Source organism: Pseudozyma flocculosa, assembly GCF_000417875.1.
Source record: "Pseudozyma flocculosa PF-1 unplaced genomic scaffold scaffold00009, whole genome shotgun sequence".
In the NCBI taxonomy this organism is placed as follows: domain Eukaryota; kingdom Fungi; phylum Basidiomycota; class Ustilaginomycetes; order Ustilaginales; family Ustilaginaceae; genus Pseudozyma; species Pseudozyma flocculosa.
Window position 1 is genome coordinate 527,584 of NW_006920877.1, and position 19,540 is coordinate 547,123.

The following is a 19,540-nucleotide window of genomic DNA, read 5'->3' on the forward strand; positions in this document are numbered from 1 at the left end:
CACTGCACCTGGGCCGAGCTCAGCTCAGCTCATCTCGACTCGAAACTCACTGCTGGTCGGCGTGCCTCGAGCGCTGGTTTCGACAACAGAGTGGGGGAAGGCTGCTTTGGAAACATGGGAACTGTGTGTGGGCCGTGAGGTATATGGTACAGGTGCTGGCTGGTGCTGGAGATGAGGGGGATGCCGGGTTAGGGTCAGAGGCACAGGCGCGCCCTGTTGTGGCCGAGGCCCGCTGGCTCGAGAGAACGAGACGAGCGGGGCCTACGACGTCCGCACAAGTCGCGGTTCGGGTCCTAACCCGCCTTTGATATGCCGAGCCGCGCTGGATCGAGATGCGCGCGCCGCGTGGCAAGCTGCGCTGTTGTCGAGGATGCTGATGGTAGGGTCGAGGCTGGATGCTTGTTTTGGCCAAGGTCGGTTCGGAAGCTGCGGTGGCCACTGGGCCGGAGGAGCGGGTCACCACTCGAACTCGCTGAGCGTCATTGGAGAGGATGTTGTGAATGAGTCAGCGTCGCGCAACGTCTGGTCGACAAACAAGCAAGAGGGCTCTCAGCGACTCACCCGTTGCACTTGGTGAAGAGGTAGTCGCGGCCATCGATCGAGGCGACGCCGTCCTTCAGGACACACTTCCACTTGTTCTTGACTCGCTGGACCTGCGACACGGTACGAGAAGAGCAGAGGCGGGATGGGCCGTGTCAGCTTGTCAGAACCCGGCCCGACGGCATCTGCATGCATGTGGAGGGGGACTGAACGCCGGCTCACCTTGTCGTAGAGGCATAGGAGCATGTCGTCGTTGCCGTCACCGTCGACGCCGCCGTCGGCATCATCGTCGTCCGAGTCGTCGAGGTCGCTGCCGATCTCGTCGCCATCGCTCGGCCTCTTGCGCTTCTCGCCAGCGGCTGCCGGGTCATCCTGGCTGCTTGAAGCCGCGGCGCCGTGACCGTTCGAGGTGCTGCGGTCCACGGCGCTGGCCACGTCTGCCGAGTTGTCGCCCTTTGCCTGCTTTGATCGCGGCTGGCCGTCTCGTTCGTCGCCTTTGCCGTTGGAGTCCTCCTTCTTGACGTCCGGCTTGGCCTCGCTCTTCGGTTCCTGTTTCGATGAGCGAGAGTTGACCGGCGGGAGTGACGGGGCGCCATCGAACTCGGCGACCTGCGTCGCAATGATCTTGGCCTCCCACGACTGCGCGTATGCGGTCGGAGGACGAGGCGACAAGACTCAGTATGGAAGGGGGAGAGGCATCGTAGAAGGGCGCCCTACATGGTTGCCAACTCACACGCTGCAGCTCTTCGAGCACTTCCTTCTCGATGCCCATGTCGTCAAAGTCCTGACGCACGTTGTTGATCACATCGTCGATAATGGTCCGGTAGACCTGTGACTGTTGGTCGGGGCGTGCGCAGAGAGGACAACAAGCGCCGTGAGCCGAGTGTTCCTGCTCAGAACGCAACGCGAGGTGGGTACGGAAGAGTTCCCGAACCCCACTCACCACAACCCTGTTGCTCATGACGACTGTGAGGGGCAGACACGGTGCAACTCGGAAAGGCGGCAGGCCGGCCTGTGCAACGTCAAACTGGGCGCTGCGACGGCGTCGAAGGCACACGACAGCGGCAAGAGAGGGATCGAGAGACCTGAGGCTGCAAGACCACGCGGCGCAGACTCGAGGGCGGTCGGAACAACGGATGTGGGCGAGCGACGACTGCTCTGGGGACTAAGGGGCTACGACAAAGTCTCGCGCGGCGTTGGGGGCGGTATCGAGCCAAAGCGGCGCTTCGATGATGAGCTCGGAGCAGAGAGCGCACCGATGTTTGTGCGAGCAAGTGGTCCTCGGCGGTGGCGTCGAGAGGATAGACAGAAGGCAGGTTGGTGGTGGTGAGCGTACCTGTGCTTATATAGGGTGCCTCGTCATCGGCGGTTCGGCCAGTGGGGGCCCGCGCCTGCCTCGCTGGATTAGGCGGAGTAGCCTTCGGAGCCGACCTCACCTCACGATCACCTCCTAGCCCTCTCGGGGACAGCTGGGGGCCTGCCTGGCCTGGCCTGCCTGAGGCCCAAAGCCTGGAGCGCGTCGCGTGCAGACCACCGCTGTGGAGCTGGGGACAGGCAGCCCGCCGAGGCCAGAGCCTGGCCTGGCCTGCCTTTCTCTGCCTGCCCAGTCGGGCCCGGCCCGCGGCCCTGCTGCTGACTGCCTGCACATGGCGCACGGTGCTCACGCGCGCGCTGGCCTGGCCAACCTGCGGTGGAGAAGCTGGATCGAGCCAGGCCTTGCCAGATCAGGCTGGACCCAAAGAGGGTTTGCCTGGCCAGACCGCCCGCCCCGCCCCGAACCCAACCCGAGGGAAGCGCGCGACGCCATCCTCATCGACACCTTCTCTCCTCCCTCCACCACCTACACCCACCTCGCGCCGTCTCCATCGATCCTACCGCGCGTCTGGCAACCTTCGTCCGCAGCATCAAACAAAGGACCCCCTTTTCTCTCCGGACCTCGCAACGGATCGACTCCGTCTGTCGCCCCACATCGCCGCTGCTCAAACTCCCTCCCCGACCGCAACGGACCTCCCCAACATGAGCCCTGGATCCGGTTCCCAGGCTGCCGCCCGAGGCACACCTGCCAAGTAGTACGTACTGTCCACCTCGACTTGCGTAGCGCGCACGTAACTGACTGACATTGCCCTCGGATCCTCTCTGCCTCTTCGTCTCCGCGAATCCCTCGCAGCAATGCCAACGACCTCGTCCTCGCAAAAGTCAGGGGATACCCGCCGTGGCCTGGTATCGTGAGTCAGAGAGCAGATCCACCGTCGGCTGTTTGCTCCGGAGCATGTGCGTGGATGGCTGCTCATCCAAGATCCCGCCTTGAACTCTTTCCTCTTGTCGCTGCCAGATCGTCGACGACGAAAACGTCCCCAAGGCCGTCCTGAAGGAGAGGCGATCCCGCGATCACTACATCGTCCGCTTCTTCCCCGCCGCGGACTAGTGAGTGCTCCCGGGAAAGGGTAGAGATGCCCTGCGCAGCGACGCAGCCTGCTGATTGCTTCAAACCCCCTTTTGCGCACCTCGTGCCGCTCAGCCACTTTGCCACCGCTCGCGATCTTTCGCAGCTTACGCAGAAGCAGATCGAGAACTACATCCGCGACCCATCAAAGAAGGGCGGCGAGCTCAAGGACGCCTACAAGTGCGCCGGCAACGACCCCCTCGCCTGGAACGAGGAGCAGAACGACATTGTCCGAATGCACGAAAACGCCAAGCTGGCGGCCGAGGAAGAGGAGCAGGAGAACGAGGACCAGCTCGAGGAGGAGGGCGACGAGGATGAGGAGGTCGCCCCCAAGAAGCGAAAGCGCGACGATGACGGTGTCGGAAAGATTCGTGAGAGCGCTGTAGACAAGCGGAAGAAGGCCAAGGTCGCAAAGGCAGATGCGGCAAAGGTGAGTTCTCGGGAAGGCAGGCCGCTCTCGAAACGCGCGCGCCATGGCATTTGGGAGCCAGGCTTCATCTTCAAACGTCGCGAGGCGCAAGCATCGACACTGACATGCGTCCTGTCGTCCCCTCTCGACCGCGACAGCAGGCCTCTGCCAAGCCCAGCAGCCACGCCAAGAAGGCCAGCAACGGCGAGCAAGAAGGAGACGAGGACTGTGAGTCAATGAAAGTAGGCCCTCCTTGCGACCGATCGGAGTGCGAAGGCTAATGCTGCTCCGCCCTCTTCCGTCACCGGCGCATCCACTGCAACAGCGGATCCCGCGGTCAAGATGGTCAAGGAGTGGCGCCACAAGCTTCAAAGGGCCTTCCTGACCGCCAAGGATGGCCTGCAGGGCGAGGTGAGTGTCCGGCCCGGCCAGGCAGTTTCACTTGCACTTCCGTGGCTGACAGTTAGCGCACCCAACACCATCGCGCGACCGCACCGCAGGACATGCCGGCCAACGACGAGACCTTCAAGCTGGTCGAAGCCTACGACGACATGACGCTCGACCAGCTCAAGCATTCGAAGATTGGCAAGGTGATGAAGAAGATTGTCCAGCTCGACGAGATCCCCCGCGACGACGAGTTCCATTTCAAGGAGAGGGCCGAGGCGCTCTACAACAAGTGGCAGGTGAGTGGACGCGCGTCGTCCGGCTGCGCTGGCCCAAGACGGGCCCGCCGAGGCGTGCACTGTGCCCGTGCTGACGACCACCTCGCAACCGGTCCGCCTCGTCTGCACTCCCGCGACCGCTTACTGCAGGCCACCATCAGCAGGCAGAGCGAGGGAGAGACGAAGGACATCCCCAGTCAGGATGCCCCGGCCCAGGACGAGGCACCCGCCGAAGACAAGCCGGAACCCGACACGACGGCCGAATCCACCAAGGCCGAGGAGGACGTCAAGGCGTCGACGGATGCCTGAGGCGTCAATCGGCGCCGCGACGCTCCCTCGAGACGTTCCGGGGGCAGTGTGGGCGCTCCATGCGCCGCAGCCAAGCCATCGGAGCGCCTCGATGCAGCTCTGAGCTCCTCGTCTTTGTCCGCACTTCAACCGTGACCCCGCTTCCCCTTGCGACCCTTGCTTCTACGCCGCACGCCCTTTTTCCCCCTCCCCACGACGCAATCCTGTACCTTAGGCGCCTTTTATGATCCCCAAGTGCTCTCCTTGCCTCGGCCTCGCGTCGTCAGCCTCCCTGCTCCTGCTGGGCAGAGCTCTCGTGCTCGACTCCTCTGTGCCGTTTCGTCGGGTCCCTGAGGGCCTGGGCCCTGATCGAGCCTGTTCTGGTCTGGCCTGGTCTGGACTGGTTGGATCACCCGCTATCGAGCGGGATGCAGTTTTGTGGTTGCTGAAGTAGCCACACCGCTCTCGGTCCTCTCTGGCTGACGGCCTAGAGAGAGAGATGGAGGGAGAGAGCCGAGAGCCGAGAGGGCGGTGGCGGAATCATAGGTGTACAGGGAGAGAGGGTGGTTTTGTGGGTAGAAAGGAGGGGGCGTAGAGGCGAACAGAGCAGCTGGGACCTGGAAAAACTGTCGGGTTTGACCTGATTTGCCAGAGTAGCGGATGAGGAGAGGTAGAGGAAGAGGAAGAAAGGGAGGGTCAGTATGTCTTTCGTCTGGCGCGGATGCGGATGCCGGCTTGCCTCGATTCGCCGTGGTCAATCCGTCGAGGGCGTCCCCTGAACGAGCCGAGCGAGCGCTGCTCCTTTCCCCACGGCACCCTACGCTGCATCCCTCCCAATCTATGTCCCCCGCTCGCCCGCCGCGCTGCCGCGATACCCTCCGAAACGGCCACCACGAGTGATACCAACAGTTTAGAGGCCGAGCTTGGTTCGTCGCCAGTGGCGCCTCTTGGCGTTGTACTGGATCTTGTTGTCCGCCTTCATGCGGAACCAGTGCGGGATGGGGCTGAAGGTGCGCGCGGAGTCGAAAGAGGTCAAGGTGAGGCGAGAGTCAGCGTCTGCGTGCTGGTTGCTGTGGGATGGTGCGACTGCCGATCGCCGACCGCCAGCCGCCGAGACGCAGGTTGGGTGCCGCAGGTGTTGTCCGCAGCAGAGAGACACGGAGATCTGCCCACATAACCATCCACTCCTGACCCGAGAAGATCATGTCGCCCGTCTAGCTCCAGCAAGGGCGGGCTTGCGACCGTTTTCGCCCTGTCCCTTCCAGCAAGGCCGTTGGAGAGGTTCCGTCCTCTACCACCCCGGAATTCGAGTGGCGCCTGACCATGGGGACGCCATTGCTGAGGAGGCCATGTAGCCCCAGTCCGTCATCCCCATCAAGATGCCGAGAGCGACCCATTCGCTTCCTATCTCCATCATATGTAGTCCCATCGGGGACAAGTGAACCAATCCTCCAGCCTTCACTTCGTCTTCCTCCCTCTCCCTGCCTCTCTGCTGCAGAACAACGTGTGCTGCGTCCGGCGGCTGGCGTGTCGCAGGGTCGGTCGGCTGGTCGGTTGGCAAGTCGGAGGAGGGATACACACCGGTTCTGCTTGGCAGCCTTGGCCAGGGTGACCTTGGTGCGGAAAGACTTCTGGGAAGGCTGTGAGGCGCAATCGTAGGTCGAGGCCCGGTCGAAGCGAAGGCGGAGGCGATTCGGTGCGGCGGCGGTGGATCGTGGCAGAGTCGAGGCGAGATCGACGAGGGGTCGTGACGTGGTCGATCGGTGGGGGATAGGATAAGGTGTGTGGGAGGTGGGGGTTAACGGAGGGGTACGGGAAGGACGTCGAAGTGGCGATGGTCGGTCGATGCATCAGAAGTGTGGCGGTGGCGGTGCAGCGTCGTAGGTTCGTCGAGGCGATCATGGGGATAGGAGCAGCATAGGGGGTGTTTTGCGAGATTGTCAGCGCTCCTCGCTCTTACCACTCGGGCAGCAGGACGCCTACATCGGCATCGGTCTCGATGGCCACCGTAGCCGCACCATGCGGCCATCACGACGGCCGTCATGGCGCCACTCACCATCTTGACAACGGGCCTTGAGGGGAGGGTGGGTGTTGGATGGTGTAGGTCAAGGTGAGAGGGCGGGATGGCAGCGGCGGCTTGGCTCGCGGTGCGGTGGGGCGGCCCTCGCCCGCAACCAGCCAGAGAGGCAGGGCTTCCACCCACCCGCCTGGCTCGACCTCTGCGCTAGCCCTTCCTGTCTTGCCTGGCCTGGCCTGGCCTGGCTTGGCTTGGCCTCGCCTGGTGCCCTTGTGGCTGGCTCAGCCAGGCGGGCCCAGGCCACGCTCAGGCTCTCGAAAATTTCGGATGCGCAGATCGGGCACCCGAGCTCGAATTCCTCTATTTCTGAACGACATCTCACGTGCCGAAAAGCTTTCGGTTCCGCTCAAATTCGGCCGAGGCACACCCCGACTCTCGTCAGGTTGCGGTCGGCACGGGTCTATGGCCGCGACTGTCGATGACGATGCGTATTGCGATGCAGGCTCGGGACGTGTGTGGTAGTACAAGGGTCGCTCTGACGATGCTCGAGCCGTAGCCTCAATGTCAGCTTGGAGCAGGCGGTCGAGGACGCCCCGCCCGCCGGCCGCCGGTCACTACTCTGCTGCGCTGGTATGGGGAGCGGGGAGCGGCACGCCCGCTGCCTACTTCTTGTTGTTGTTGCCACCGCCGCCCTTGCCTTTCTTGGGCGCCATCTTGTCGTCCTTCTTGCTGTCCTCCTTGAGCGAGACGATGCGGTTGAGGACAATCTTGCCGCTCTTGTCCGACTTGTCGCCAAACAGATCCAGGTCGCCGCTGAGGCGGTCCAGCGTAAAGTAGGCGGTGCGCATGCCCTGGAACCTGACGCACTCCTTGCCGAGCAGCTGCTCGGGCTTGCGCTGCGGAGCGCCCGCCCCGGTGCCTTCGGGCACGTCGGTCTGGGCGCGCGCCTTGGCCGCGTCCTGCTCGGCGTGCCTGGTGCGCACCTCGGCCTCCTTGCGCGCCTGCTCAATCGACTTGCGCGCCACGTCCCAGAAACCCACCTCGAGGAAGGCGCCCGGCACAATCTCGAGGCTGTCCTTGTTGATGTGGTCGAGGTAGTTGGCCTCGGCGGCCGGGTTGTCGCTGGTGAAGAGCTGGTGGTAGATGCGCGTCTCGTCGACCCGGACGGGGCTGCCGCTGGCCGCGTGCTCGGCGACCCACTGGATGTAGGTCTTGGGCTTGGGCGTCGACTCGTCGCCGTAGGTGCAGACCACCTCGATCGGCTCGCCCGTCTTGTCGTCGACCTTGAACGACGTGCAGGTGACGGGGAACGGCACCTGGAGCAGGCCCACCGTCTTGCCAGGCGCCATGCGGAAGTAGTCCTTGGAGTCCACCTTGCGGAAGTCCGAGGCGTCAATGTAGACGGTGCGCGTGAAGGGGATCTTGTTGGTGCCCATCTCGGGCACCTTGGGGTGCAGCGGCTTCTCGAGCTCCAGGTAGAAGTCCTCGGGCAGGTTCTCGATGGTCACCTTGAGCGGCTTGGTCACCATCATCAACCGGGGCGTGGTGCTCTCGAGGTACTGGCGGATCGACTGCTCAAAGCGCGTAATCTGGATCGTCGACTGCGACGACGTGACGCCGAGCGCGCTGACAAATGAGAGGATCGCGCCGGGAGGCACGCCGCGCCGCCTCAGGGCGATGAGCGTAAAGAGGCGCGGGTCGTCCCAGTCCTCGATGTGGCCCTCCTTGACGAGCTTGAGGATCTTGCGCTTCGACATGACGGTGCCCTCGAGGTCGAGCCGGCCGTACTCGGACTGCCTGGGCTTGTACACCTCGAGCGCGTCGCACAGCCAGTCGTACGACTCGCGCGACAGCACAAACTCGGTCGTGCAAAGCGAGTGCGAGATGTTTTCGAAGCTGTCGACGAGGCAGTGCGTGAAGTCGTAGGTCGGATAGATGCACCAGTCGGTGCCCGTGCGGTGGTGGACGGCGCCGAGCACGCGGTAGGCGATCAGGTCCCACATCTGCGGGTTGCCGTTCTCGAGGTCCTGCTTCATGCGCAGCGTGGCCGTCCCTGGCGCGTACTTGCCGTTCTTCATGTCCTCAAACTCCCGGAGCGACTCCTCGACGGGGCGGTCGCGGTACCGGCTCGGCTTCCGCGGGCCTCGCTCGGGGCCTCCGCGCTGCTCCTTGATCTCGTCGCCGGTCGAGTGGTCGACGTAGGCCTTGCCGCGCCTGATGAGCTCGACGGCGAGGTCGTAGAGGCGCTGGAAGTAGTCGCTCGAGTAGGTGATCTTGAACGGCTCGAAGCCGAGCCACCGCACCATCTCGAGGATGCTCTCAAAGTACTTTTCCTCCTCGGCCTCGGGGTTGGTGTCGTCGTAGCGGAGGTAGGTGAGGCCGCCGTGGAAGCGGGCGTAGCCGAAGTTGATGGCGATCGCCTTCGAGTGGCCGATGTGCAGGAAGCCGTTGGGCTCGGGCGGGAAGCGCGTCATGACCATGCCCTTGGTCGCAGCCAGGTGCTGCTCGCGCAGCTCCGGCTTGATCTGCGGGTTCTCGCCGGGCTTGTGGAGGGCCGCGAGGAAGCCTTCCTTGAACATGGCATCCGGGTCGACGGTGCCGCTGGCTGCTGCGGCCTCCTTGGCGGGCCCGTCCTTGGCCGAGGCCTTTGCCGCGTTGGCCTTCTTGGCGCCCTTTTCCTTGGGCGCGGGCGCCTTCTTGGGCCCGTACTTTTCCAGAAGTGCCGCCTCGACGGCGTTCTTGATGTCGATGGCGTTGGCCCAGCGCATCTCGGGCGTCGTCTTGACGCCGGCGAGGATGCCGCTGAGCTTGGGCCAGCCCTCGACGGCGTCAATGTCGGCCTGGTTGGCGGCGATGTACGAGTCGACCGCAGCGCGGCACTGCTCCGGGCTGACGGTGACGCCGACGCCGCACTCCCTGTCGAACGCGGCCTTGTCAGGGTTGCCGCCGCTGCTCTCGAGGAACTTGTAGGCCGCGTTGATCTGATCGGCCGACTTTAGGCTGCCGTCGAGGACGCGCTCGATGACATAGCTGCGCCTTGTCGCATCGGTGGCGTCCTTGGCCGTCGCTGCGGCAACGACGAGCGTCGAGGTCTTGGCATCGAGGTTCTTGGAGGCGAGCTGATGGTGCTGGATGGCTGCCTCGATGGCGGCGGTGTGCTTGGGGTTGTTGAGCGTGTCGATCGCCTTTGGCCCGGTCAGCGAGATCGAAGCAAACAGCTCGAGCAGCCGAGCATTTTCAGGGTCGTTAACGTCGACCTTGGGTGCCATGTTGTGCGGGCGAGGGAGGCTCAGACGAGAAAGACAGAGGCGGGAAAGAGAGGTTTTTGAGTGCGCCCGAGATGGACCTTGCGGGGAAGATCCTCGAATGCTCAGCTGGCGAGGCGCGTACGCAACGAGGTCTCTCTTAGGACAGCAATAGGTCGGGCGATCCGCCTTGTGTTGTGTGGGTCCGATCTGGGATCCGCGATGGCGACGTGCGGGGAAAGAGGTGCCGGAACGACGAGGCGAGGCGGTGGTGTTGGTCTTGCGATAAGGGTCGAGGCGCGGCGAAAAAAGCGAGCCGGCCAGCCTAGCCTGGTGCCTGTCCAAGGGGCACCGGCGGCGGTTGGCCCGAGCAGACCTGCGTCTTCCTCGGAAGACGGGAATCTTTCCCTCGTCGTTGGCCAGCCTGGTCAGGCCTGGCCTGCAGCGGGCAGCATGCCGGCGAGTCACGCCCTGCCGGCTAGAGGGCCAGGCAGCTGGGAAAAAATTGAGCTTGCTTCTTCCGGGCGGGGGAGCCCCGCCTGCCTGCCTGCCTGTCCGACGACGCAAACCCTGTGCGGGCCTGGCTGGGCTGCGACATCCCCGGCCGTGCTCACGCTTTCGCTCCTCTTTCTTGCTCTTCTTGGTTGGGCTGTCCCACCGATCCCGCCTCCTCGTGTTCTCGCCAGCCTCTTCAGGTTGCCAATAGCCTGCCCACTCTGCTCTCTCTCTGATCGCTTGCCGCCTTGGCCTGCAACGGGACGACAGCACAAGGTTGATCGCACGGCCACCACCCTGCCACCTTTTGACGTCGGGATCCAAGCCGACGCCTGCCCGTCCATCTTTGCTGCCGCCACTTCGGATCATCCGTCGACCAAACGCCCAGCATGCTCAACTTTGTCGGCTCCTCGCTGTTCCAGCCCTCGAAGCGGGCGCAGCTGCTCGAGGCCGCCAAGGCCAAGGTGGCCAAGCTCGAGTCCCTCGACGCCCTCTTCACCCACCACGTCAACCCCACCACTGCCGAGGCCGAGGCCGCCCTCGCCGACGCTGCATCGACCCAGAGGAAGGTGCTCGACACGCTCCTCACCTACGGCGACGACTTTGACCTGCCCGAGACCCGTCAGCGCGTCCAGCAGGCGCTCCAGGGCGGCGGAAGCGCCGGCGCATCGGGCGACGCCACCGTCCTGTTTGTGCTGCCTCGCCCGGGCAGCATCTCGCCCTGGTCCAGCAAGGCCACCGAGATCGCCAAGATGTGCACGCTGCACGAGCACGTCTCGAGGATCGAGCGGGGCGCCGCCTTCGTGCTCAGGTCGTCGTCGCCGCTGTCGCCGGCCGAGGTGCAGAGCATCCAGGATCTCTTCCACGACCGCATGACGCAGTTCATCTCGGCGGTGCCCCCCACCGGCGAGGCCCTCTTCCACAAGGCCAGCCCGGGCGAGCTCAAGCAGGTGGACCTGCTGGGACAGGACGGCACCTCGGACCGCCAGGTGGCCAAGCAGAGGCTGGTCGACGCCAACGACAAGCTCGGCCTGGCGCTGGCCAACGACGAGATCGACTACCTCGTCGACGCCTTTGTCGCCGGCAAGGACCAGGGCGAGGGCGCGCTGCGTCGCAACCCGACCGACGTCGAGCTCTTCATGTTCGCCCAGGTCAACTCGGAGCACTGCCGACACAAGATCTTCAACGCCGACTGGACCATTGACGGCAAGCCCATGCCCAACACCCTCTTCGGCATGATCCGCAACACCCACAAGCTGCACCCGCAGCACACCATCAGCGCCTATTCCGACAATGCCGCCGTCATCGAGGGCTACGAGGCCACCCGCTTCGCTCCCAGCCCGCGCACCCTCGGACGAGGCGCCGGGCCCGGGGCCGGGTCCGACGGCAAGGCCGCCCTGCAGGTCTACGACGGCACGACGGAGCCCATGCCCTTCCTGGCCAAGGTCGAAACCCACAACCACCCGACGGCCGTCTCGCCCTACCCGGGTGCTGCCACGGGATCCGGCGGCGAGATCCGCGACGAGGGCGCCGTCGGGCGGGGCTCGAAGCCCAAGGCGGGCCTGGTCGGCTTCATGACGAGCAACCTGCTGCTCGAGGGCGAGGGCCGTCAGCCTTGGGAGGAGGACTACGGCAAGCCCTCGCACGTCTCGAGCGCGTTTGACATCATGACCGACGCGCCGCTCGGCAGCGCCGCCTTCAACAACGAGTTCGGGCGACCGGGCCTCGGCGGCTTCTGGAGGACGTGGTGCGAGCGGGTGCCCGTCGAGGGTGCCGAGGGCGCCAACGAGGTCCGCGGCTACCACAAGCCCATCATGCTCGCCGGCGGCCTGGGCAACGTCCGTCCCAAGAATGCGCTCAAGTCGCGCATCACGCCGGGCGCCGCCATCATCGTGCTCGGCGGCCCGGGCATGCTCATCGGCCTGGGTGGCGGCGCTGCGTCGTCGATGGCGAGCGGCAGCTCCTCGCGCGCCGACCTCGACTTTGCCAGCGTGCAGCGCGAGAACCCCGAGATGCAGCGGCGATGCCAGCAGGTCATCGACGCCTGCACCGCGCTCAACGACGCCGCCGAGTCGATCGAGGGCGTCGTCGGCCAGGGCAACCCCATCCAGAGCATCCACGACGTCGGCGCCGGAGGCCTCAGCAACGCCCTGCCCGAGCTCGTCCACGACGCCGGCCTCGGCGCCCGCTTCGAGATCCGCGACGTCCTCGTCGACGACCCCAGCATGAGCCCGATGGAGATCTGGTGCAACGAGTCTCAGGAGCGCTACGTCCTGGCCGTCAGCGCCGAGGACCTGCCGCGCTTCGAGGCCATCGCCAAGCGCGAGCGGTGCCCCTACTCGGTCGTCGGCCGCGCCACCGTCGAGGAGAAGCTGGTCGTCACCGACCGCTTGCTCGGCGGCAACCCGATCGACCTGCCGATGCCCATCCTGTTTGGCAAGCCGCCCAAGATCGCTCGGCAGGCCCAGTCCAAGCAGCCGCCGCGCAGGCCGTTTGACACCACCCTGGCCACGTACCTGCCCGAGATCAAGGACGAGCCGCCGAAGCTGCTGGCCGAGGCCCTCAACCGCGTGCTCCACCTCCCCACCGTCGCCTCCAAGAGCTTCCTCATCACCATTGGCGACCGCAGCATCACCGGCCTCGTAGTCCGTGACCAGATGGTGGGCCCGTACCAGGTGCCCGTCGCCGACGTGGCCGTCACCCGGACCTCGTACGGCTTCGACGAGAGCCTGACGGGCGAGGCGATGGCCTCGGGCGAGAGGACGCCGCTGGCCCTCATCAGCGCCGCGGCGTCGGCGAGGATGGCCGTGGCCGAGGCCCTCACCAACCTCGCTGCCGCCAGCGTCGAGAAGCTGGAGCGGATCAAGCTCAGCGCCAACTGGATGTGCGCCGCCAGCCACTCGGACGAGGGCGCCCGCCTGTACGAGGCGGTCCAGGCCGTCGGCCTCGACCTGTGCCCCAAGCTCGGGCTGGCGATCCCCGTCGGAAAGGACTCGATGTCGATGAAGATGGCGTGGGAGGGCGAGCGCGACGGCGACAAGCGCGAGGTGACGGCGCCCATGAGCCTCACCGTGACCGCGTTCGCCCCGGTCGACGACATCTCGCACACCTGGACGCCTCAGCTGCGCACCGATGTCGGCGCCGAGACGGTGCTGCTCTTTGTCGACCTGGCCGGCGGCAAGCAGAGGATGGGCGGCTCGGCCCTGGCCCAGGTCTTCCGCGAGCTGGGACACGAGGCGCCCGACGTCGAGGACGCTGCCGTGCTGCGCGCCTTTTTCGAGGCGTGCGCCACCCTCAAGCAGCTCCGCGTCCAGAAGCGCGACGAGGGCGGCCTGGTGCTCGCCTACCACGACCGCTCCGACGGCGGTCTCGTCACGACGGTGCTCGAGATGTGCTTCGCCGGCCACGTTGGCGCCGAGATCTTCCTCGACGCCATCGACCCGGCCGTGCGCGATCCCGTCGCGTCGCTCTTCAACGAGGAGCTCGGCGCCGTCTTCCAGGTCAAGGCGAGCGACGTCAAGGCGGTCTCGACCGTCTTCACCGCCGCCGGCGTCCCCTCGAGCGCGCTGCACGTTGTCGGACGCGTGACGCCCGGCTCGCAGACCATCAGCGTCGTGTCGCGCTCGCAGCCGCTGCTGTCGGCCTCGCGGGCCGAGCTGCAGCGTGCGTGGGCCGAGACGTCGTTCCGGATGCAGGCGCTGCGCGACAACCCGGAGCTGGCCAAGACCGAGTACAGCCTCATCACCGACGAGCAAGAGGGCGCCGCCGCCCTGCGCTACGACCTGACCTACTCGCCCGCCGAAGACGTCCTGGGACCGCTCGCCACGGCGCCGCTCGAGGGCCGGCCCAAGGTGGCCATCCTGCGCGAGCAGGGCGTCAACGGCCAGATTGAGATGGCGTGGGCCTTCACGCGCGCCGGCTTCTGCGCCGTCGACGTGCACATGTCGGACCTCGTCTCGGGCCAGGTGTCGCTGTCGTCGTTTGTCGGCCTGGCCGCGTGCGGCGGCTTCTCGTTTGGCGACGTGCTCGGCGCCGCCAGCGGCTGGGCCAACTCGATCCTGCTCAACCCGACGGTGCGCGGCGAGTTTGAGGCCTTTTTCCAGCGGGCCGACACGTTTGCGCTGGGCGTGTGCAACGGCTGCCAGCTGCTGAGCCAGCTGGCGCGCGCCGGCCTCATCCCGGGCACCGAGAGCTGGCCGCTGTTCAAGACCAACGAGAGCGGGCGGTTCGAGGGCCGCCTGTCGACCGTCGAGATCACGGCCGAGGCGAGCACCAACATCTTTTTGCGCGACATGGCGGGCAGCGTGCTGCCTGCGATTATCGCGCACGGCGAGGGACGGGCATCGTTCCGCTCCGACTCGGACCTGGCCGCGTGCCGGCAGCAGGGTATGGTGGCGATGCGCTACGTCGACCAGCGCTACCCGCTCAACCCCAACGGCTCGCCGGACGGCGTCACGGCGCTCTCGGCCCTCGGCGGGCGCGTGCTCAGCCTCATGCCGCACCCGGAACGCGGCGTGGCGCTGTCGTCGATGAGCTGGGCCCCTCCCTCGTCCGGCACGTGGAAGGGCAAGGGCCCCTGGTTCAGGATGTTTGAGAATGCCCGCAGGTGGGTCGCGGCCAACCAGCAGACCACGGCTTCTTCTTCTTCGGCCTGAACCCCCTGCATCGCCCCGGTCGCGCCTGCACCCGCGCGGCCAGCCACCCTGGTCTCGCCTTCGTGTCCCCGCCCCCGTCGTCGTGGTGCCTGTAGATTGTCGTAGATGCTTCCAAGCTCGACCTTGAAAAATCAACCGAGTCTCGTGTTCTCCCTGATTGCGTCGTCTGAGTAGGAGAGGCGGTAGCCTGGCATAGCATCGACGAGGAAACGCGTCGAGATCGCGACGGTGCTCGGAGAGATGGAAGGAGCGGCCGTGCGGTCGGTCTCTGGCGACAGACAGGATCGTATGCACGGCGTGGCGAGTCCGGGGGAAAGGAGGAAGGCTGGCTGCTCAAAGACGCTCAAGGGAGCTGGACGCAGAGAGGAGCCGTGTATGGTATGGTGTGGCATGGCATGGTATGGTATGGTAAGCCGCGGCGCGGCGCGGCAGTCTAGCTGTCCGACTCGTCGTCGCTGGATCCGTATGCGTTTCGTCGACCCGGTCGCCCGTCGGCAGTGACTAGGGCGTCATACCTGTCGAGCGCAGAGGAGGGAGGGGAGCGGGGGAGCGGTGTATGCATGTCAGCCTCAACATCCTCGAGGTCGGGACAAGCATGAGTCGGCAAAGGGGACAGAGGAGCAAGGGACTCACCCGGAGAGCAGGTCGCGAATCGCCGGCTCCGTGCCGCCACGCCACGCCTCTTCGAGGTCGACGCGGACCAGATTGGCCACCAGCTCGCCGCCGCGGTAGACGAGGAGCGTGGGGAGCACATCCGCCGCCCTATCCTGCCTCGCCCTCGCGTCGCCTCCCTCGTCTTCCTCGTCGTCTTCGTCAATCGTCCCGTCATCGTGACGCGGTCGGGCGCCGCCGAAGCCGATGGCCGACGCCTGCACCTGAAGGAACTTGGTGCGCGGGTAGGTGCGCGCGAGCGACGAGAGGGCGCTGGTAAGGACGGCGCAGGCCTCGACGCCGCGCGAGTAGATGTGGATGACGACGGGCGTGGTGCGGTCCTCTTTGTCGATGGCCGCCACGTAGCCCCTCTCGTCGACCTCCCGCAGGTGCCCGAACCAGCGATCCGACCCGGCTCCCGGCCCCGCCCCCGCCTGCGCCTGGCCACCCACGCCGCCGCCTCCGAGCGCCGTCTGGAACGAGAAGCGTTTGCTCTGCCTGCCCTGGTTCTTGAGTTCGGCTATCCTCTGCTCCCTCCTCTTCTCCTTTGCACGGAGGTCGGCGATGGCGGCTGCGCTGACGCCGGCGCCCTCGCCCTCGGCTCCATCGTCGTCGCTATCGGCGTTTTCGCGCTGCCGGCGCAGTTTGGCCTCGCTGCGCTCCCTCGCCTGCTGCTGGTCCCACGTCTCTGTCTGGAAGCTCATCTTTTCCATCTGGGCGTTGGTCTGGTGCACTCGCTCGGCGCGCTCCGCCCGGGCCTGGAGTGCCTGCATCTTGTGGTCGTTGATGACGCCCTTTGGGCCCGTGTTGGCCGCGCCGATCTGGGAAGAGAGGCGCGACGGCTCGGTGCGCGACGGACGGCCACCTGGTCCCCCCGCGTCGTCGTCGTCGTCGTCGGAGGGGAGGTCGGAGCCGAGCTCGTCGTCGGTGTTGGGAGGGGAAGAGTGTCGCTCGTGATTGTATGCGGCGCGCGCCTGCGGACCGCGATCGTCTGCGTCTGCGGCGCGGTCGGGCGCATCGACGCCCTGGAGGATGGCGGTCTCGAGCGGGTCGGTGCTCGACATGGTGGCGTTGGTGCTCGTGGAGGGTGTAAGTGGTGTCGGTGTGGAGACCGGAGGGTTCTGGGAGGGCGAGGAGGGTCTAAGAGGGGCGCCTTGAGTGTGGTTCGCGGCAGCCGGTGATGGTGAGGTCGGCGATGTTGATGGGCGGAGAGAAGACAGAAGCGGGCTCTCGAGGTGGTCCCTTGATTGAAGGAGGTGGTGGTGGTGGTGAGGAAGCGCCGAGGGGGGAAATGAAAGCTGGGAGGGGGGGGGGGGGGGGTGGGGGGGGGAAAGGGGCGAGGGTCGAGGCAGAGCCGGGGGGGGCCTCTGCTTGGCTTGGCTTGGCTAGCTCGCCTGCCTGAGGGTCCGCCCTGCCTGCTTTCTTCGAGCGGATTGATTCAGGCGCCGTCCAAAAAAGCCCCGACGCGGGGTGCAGCCTGCCCTGCCAGCCCTGCCCGCCCTGCCGAGACACACACAAATCGCCTGCCTGCCTGCTGGCCCACGAGTGCGCGCGTGCGTGCGGGTAACGCCACCTTTTTCGCTCGTCGACCGCGAGACTTTACGGCGATTCATCGTGATTCTATCTCTATCGTGGCGCAGCAGAGGCGAAAGGGGTTCTTGACCAAGGCAGCTGATCATACGTACTGTCCAGTTGAGCTTGGCGGGCCGGCAGGCAGGCAGGTGGGGCAGACTCGGCCATGGCGGCGGGCTGACTCCCTAGGGCGGCGTCGCGCGGGGCGGCCAGTCAATCGACCCAGACAGCCGCCAGACGCCGTACTCGATGTCGCCCTTGGCGCCCAGCTTGGCCAGGTCCTTGCCCTTGCCCCCGGACGCCACCACACCGCCGCCCTCGAGCGGATGCGGGCCCGTCTCGAGATCCACGCCATCCTGCCCCCACGTCGCCACGTCCAGCACCGACGCGTATGCCCGCAGCGCAGCGCGCGTATAGCACATGGTCGCCGCCGGCGTCAGGTAGCCTGCATCGTATCGCCCGCGTGCCATGTGGAAGGAGGAGCAGCGCCAGTCAGCATTCAAAGACCCCCGACAGCGATATCCACAGCGTTTAAGCTTTGGCCACGTGGCGACACTGGCCCCGCGACACTCACGCTCCTTTAGCGTCCGCTGCGCATTCTCTGCGATCCTGCGCGGGCTGTTGCCGCCCGCCCTCGCCGCGCCGCCGCGGTCCAGCGTCTGGAGCCTCTTGACCTCGTCCTCGAGCCCCTCAAACAGCGGTCCGGACAGCTCGACAAAGTTTTGCTGCCGGCTCTGGTTGTTGGAGTTGAGCGCCGGGTGGAAGTGCTGCGTCCACTCGAGCGGGTGCGCGATCGACACCGAGTTGCACGCCAGCAGGTACTTGAAGCGTCTGCGAGGGGGAGCGGTGGCGGTTGTGGAGGCGGCAGAACGGTCAGCGTGCGGTCACCCTCTTCTCCTCCTCTCGCATGGACCTGTGCCCGCTTCGACGACGGCCGACCCTCACCCGCTGTAGCTGTTGCCCTCGCTCTGGATCAGGTACTTGCGGCGGCAGTGCTCGTGCATCGGCACAATGGGCGCAAACTGATCGCCCTTGTCGTGGAAGCTCGTCTCGCGCACATCGGCCCACGACGCCCTGCCCGGGTCGAGGGCGAGCGACGTCTTGCTCAACAGGTCCTTGCGCACCGGGTACCAGTTGGCCAGGCCGCGCCAAAAGGCGCGGTCGTCCTTGTTAGCCCAGGGGTACTCGCGCTCCTCTTTCTGGATGAGCCTGGTAAACTCTTCGTACGACGCGATGCCCGCCTCGGGCCAGCCGGCGAACCCAAAGTCCGGGAAGAGCCACCGGCCGATGCTGGGATCCTCGTCGACGCGCTTGTCAATCACCCAGCCGGCGGGGCTCGAGTTGCCGTCCTTGTCCGCCGTCGAAATGACGAGGTCGACGTCGGGCAGCGGCTTCCTGCTTCCCCTCGTCGACGCCGACGGATCGGTGGTGACGGCCGTGTGCAGAATGTGGAGCAGCGCCGACATCCTCGACTCGTTGCCCTCCTTGACCTCTCGGATATAGACACGGCCGTTCTTGACGACGACCTGCGGCGGGATGGCGGGGGCGAGGAGCCACGAAGAGGGAGCGCGACTGTCAGTCGAGGAGCTGAGGCACCAAAGACGGTGCCGCTGCGGGCTCTCCGTCGCCGCCGCTCACTCACCCTTGCGAGTCCCCAGTTGCGGTTGGCCTGCTCGTGCGCCTTGTCCACGTCCGCCTTGCCGATGCCGCCCTTGAGCTTCCATGCCTTGACGTTGTCCTCGAGCTGCGGGTAGAGGGCGGGAAACTCGGCGAGGCAGCGCTTGTCGTCCATCGTCTTGTCGATCTGCTGCTTTGGCAGGAGGCCCGGCCTGGTCATCCAGCCCAGCCCCACGAACACCGAAGAGAGGGGAAGGATGGTGCACGCAAAGCAGAAGGCGATGAAGCCGGCCGTCGCCAGGTACGAGTAGCGTCCGAACTTGGTCACCATCGAATCGGCCCGACCACCGCCGCCGCCGCCGCCGCCGCCGCTGGAGTGAGATCGCCTCCGCCCGCCCTCGTCGGCGGACGCAGGCACGCGCTCGTACCGTGTGCTTGACGAAGCCATGCTATGCTGGACGGCTGCGGTGCGGAAGCCCTTGGGTCGTTGAAGTGCCTTGGCGCGGGTGCGTGTAGGTGGGTGGGTGGGTGTGTGCGTGTGTTTCGACGCGTGCCAGCAGGCAATGGTGGGTGTGGGAGGGAAGAAGCGGATCGCCAGCGGTCAGAGAGGGCCACGGCGCCGGTTCGAGGCCACCAAGTGGAGGCGATCTGCCCATCGCTGATTTTACGCAATATCTGTACGCAACTTTGAGCGTCTCACACAACTCCTTCCCGGCTAGCTCAGTCGGTAGAGCGTCAGACTCTTATCCAGGGCCTCTGCGATCGATCGCAGTAACAAATCTGAATGTCGTGGGTTCGAGCCCCACGTTGGGAGATTTCTTTTTTGGCCAGTTTTTCTCCGGCCCTCTCTTTTTTTTTCTTGCCATTTTCAAGCTGGATTCCGTTCGCCTTCTGCCAGACCTTGGTCGAGGTGAGGAACGCACCGCGCTGGCGGCCGCTCGTTATC

General features: G+C 65.8%; 6 protein-coding genes across 6 annotated transcripts; 2 read left to right on the forward strand and 4 right to left on the reverse strand.

Moving 5' to 3' along the window:
• Positions 1 to 456: 456 nt before the first annotated feature.
• On the reverse strand, positions 457 to 1,501 carry PFL1_03126 (uncharacterized protein; the record flags this gene model as incomplete). Its single annotated transcript, XM_007880642.1, has 5 exons — positions 457 to 472; positions 562 to 653; positions 763 to 1,179; positions 1,274 to 1,375; positions 1,484 to 1,501. 5 exons carry the CDS (start codon positions 1,499 to 1,501, stop codon positions 457 to 459), a joined length of 645 nt encoding a protein of 214 aa, XP_007878833.1.
• A 1,055-nt stretch (positions 1,502 to 2,556) lies between these two features.
• On the forward strand, positions 2,557 to 4,363 carry PFL1_03127 (uncharacterized protein; the record flags this gene model as incomplete). The annotated part of the gene is made up of 8 exons (XM_007880643.1): positions 2,557 to 2,609; positions 2,708 to 2,765; positions 2,873 to 2,964; positions 3,059 to 3,413; positions 3,551 to 3,620; positions 3,718 to 3,803; positions 3,893 to 4,075; positions 4,205 to 4,363. The coding sequence occupies 8 exons, from the start codon at positions 2,557 to 2,559 to the stop codon at positions 4,361 to 4,363; spliced, it is 1,056 nt and encodes a 351-aa protein (XP_007878834.1).
• Positions 4,364 to 5,252: 889 nt separating this feature from the next.
• Positions 5,253 to 9,628, reverse strand: PFL1_03128 (uncharacterized protein; the record flags this gene model as incomplete). Its single annotated transcript, XM_007880644.1, has 4 exons — positions 5,253 to 5,346; positions 5,924 to 5,982; positions 6,399 to 6,414; positions 7,026 to 9,628. 4 exons carry the CDS (start codon positions 9,626 to 9,628, stop codon positions 5,253 to 5,255), a joined length of 2,772 nt encoding a protein of 923 aa, XP_007878835.1.
• Positions 9,629 to 10,488: 860 nt separating this feature from the next.
• PFL1_03129 (uncharacterized protein) lies at positions 10,489 to 14,754 on the forward strand (the record flags this gene model as incomplete). The annotated part of the gene is made up of 1 exon (XM_007880645.1): positions 10,489 to 14,754. The coding sequence occupies one exon, from the start codon at positions 10,489 to 10,491 to the stop codon at positions 14,752 to 14,754; it is 4,266 nt and encodes a 1,421-aa protein (XP_007878836.1).
• A 433-nt stretch (positions 14,755 to 15,187) lies between these two features.
• Positions 15,188 to 16,469, reverse strand: PFL1_03130 (uncharacterized protein; the record flags this gene model as incomplete). Its single annotated transcript, XM_007880646.1, has 2 exons — positions 15,188 to 15,269; positions 15,388 to 16,469. The coding sequence occupies 2 exons, from the start codon at positions 16,467 to 16,469 to the stop codon at positions 15,188 to 15,190; spliced, it is 1,164 nt and encodes a 387-aa protein (XP_007878837.1).
• A 693-nt stretch (positions 16,470 to 17,162) lies between these two features.
• Positions 17,163 to 19,042, reverse strand: PFL1_03131 (uncharacterized protein; the record flags this gene model as incomplete). The annotated part of the gene is made up of 4 exons (XM_007880647.1): positions 17,163 to 17,422; positions 17,552 to 17,808; positions 17,923 to 18,503; positions 18,620 to 19,042. The coding sequence occupies 4 exons, from the start codon at positions 19,040 to 19,042 to the stop codon at positions 17,163 to 17,165; spliced, it is 1,521 nt and encodes a 506-aa protein (XP_007878838.1).
• Between the last annotated feature and the right edge of the window lie 498 nt (positions 19,043 to 19,540).